Genomic DNA, 1,464 nt, shown 5'->3' with positions numbered 1-1,464 from the left:
TAAGAGAAATAGTCGAGAAATCGATTGAATACAGCAAGCCAGCGTTTATATGTTTTGTAGATCTAACTAGAGCATTTGATCATGTCCAGCTGAAAGACACACACGATCTCATTAAAACCATAGAGAACATATATACAAACAATAAAATACGGCCACAAATAGAAGGAAGGAACACATATCCAATACCAGCGGATAGCGGTATTCGTCAGGGAGACTCCCTGAGTTCTACTCTTCTTAATTTAATAATGGAAGAAATTGTTCGAAGTGTTCGAGGGTCAAAGGGTTAAAAAATGGGGGATGCAGAAATCAAAATAGTGTGTTATGCTGACGATGCCGCTCTCATTGCAGAAAGTGAAGATACATACAAAGGTTATTACACTTATTCAACGTCAACAGCCCAGACTCTAACTATGGAAATATCACCGACCAAAACAAAGTGCTTAACAACATCAAAAACGCCTCTAAGATGCAAACTGGAACTTGACGGTGGAGTAATCGAGCAGCAAATGAAATTTAACTACTTTGGCGTGGAACTTTCCGGCTTTGGGGATATTGAGACAGATGTGAGAGATCAAACAACAAAAGCAATTCGAATAGCTGGCTGTCTGAATGCCATATGGTGCAATAAGAGTATGGGAACGGACACTAAATCGGGGATCTACAAAACCGTCGTGAGGCCGGTGATGACATATACCGCAGACACCAGACCAGAAACAAAAAACAGAAAAAACCAAAAGACTCCTAGAGGCAGCAGAGACGAAAATATTCCGTAGAATCACCGGAAGGAACTGCTGAATGGAGAGAGAAGCCAGGATATCAGAACAGCCTGTAATGTCAAGAACATCAGTGAATGGGTATCAAACAGGAAGACGGAATGGAATGAGCACTTTAGCAAGATGGACCACCATCGTTGTGAGAATCGCTCGCGCCAAGTCCCCATTGGGACCCAAGAGACGTTGGGCGCCCCAGGAAACGATGGAGCGACAGCCTCACGAAAGTGGACGATAGATAATTGAACAGGCGATTGACCTATAATCTAGAATGAAGAAGAAGATATTATTACAGCGGGGCTGCGTAGTTTAAACAAGCCTCAAACTTTCAGAATTTTCAAAATTATGCTTTTTATGTCTTTACAAAAATCCACCGCTTCTAGTCATGTGTCAGCCTCTAAAGCCTTTAAAACTAAGTTTTCCAAATTTTGCATCCATCTGGTTTCGATAAGATAGAATGGTGGCCCGCTTAACGTAAAGGCAGAACGAACTAATTTAATCCCAGATCTGGATTCAGTGACACAAACCCCAAGCGATTCAGTACAGTTTATTAGCAACGCAAATATAATAGGAAATTTACATTGATAGCCATGCGAGTTTGCAGATGTACGGTTTTATCGGAGGGCACGTGAAGCTTCCCAGGAAAAATTCCCGCGTGTTTTTTGCCGCATAATGGACATTTTATGCCAGAAAA

At 41.6% G+C, this 1,464-nt stretch overlaps 1 protein-coding gene across 1 annotated transcript; it reads left to right on the top strand.

Annotated features, from left to right (window-relative positions):
• Window positions 1-290: 290 nt before the first annotated feature.
• Window positions 291-773, top strand: LOC109535495. The gene has a single exon (XM_019901409.2). It carries the CDS (start codon window positions 291-293, stop codon window positions 771-773), a length of 483 nt encoding a protein of 160 aa, XP_019756968.2.
• The last annotated feature ends 691 nt before the right edge of the window (window positions 774-1,464 follow it).

Source organism: Dendroctonus ponderosae, unplaced genomic scaffold (genome assembly GCF_020466585.1).
Source record: "Dendroctonus ponderosae isolate FM_Combo_2020 unplaced genomic scaffold, Dpon_F_20191213v2 Dpon_F_20191213_1, whole genome shotgun sequence".
Taxonomy (NCBI): Eukaryota; Metazoa; Arthropoda; class Insecta; order Coleoptera; family Curculionidae; genus Dendroctonus; species Dendroctonus ponderosae.
The sequence above is the reverse complement of the archived record's forward strand: the minus strand, read 5'-3'. Positions and strand labels throughout refer to the sequence as shown.

Bases quoted from the DNA above. Each gene is read 5' to 3' on its own strand.
- LOC109535495 (XM_019901409.2), top strand. From the start codon at position 291: ATGGGGGATGCAGAAATCAAAATAGTGTGTTATGCTGACGATGCCGCT.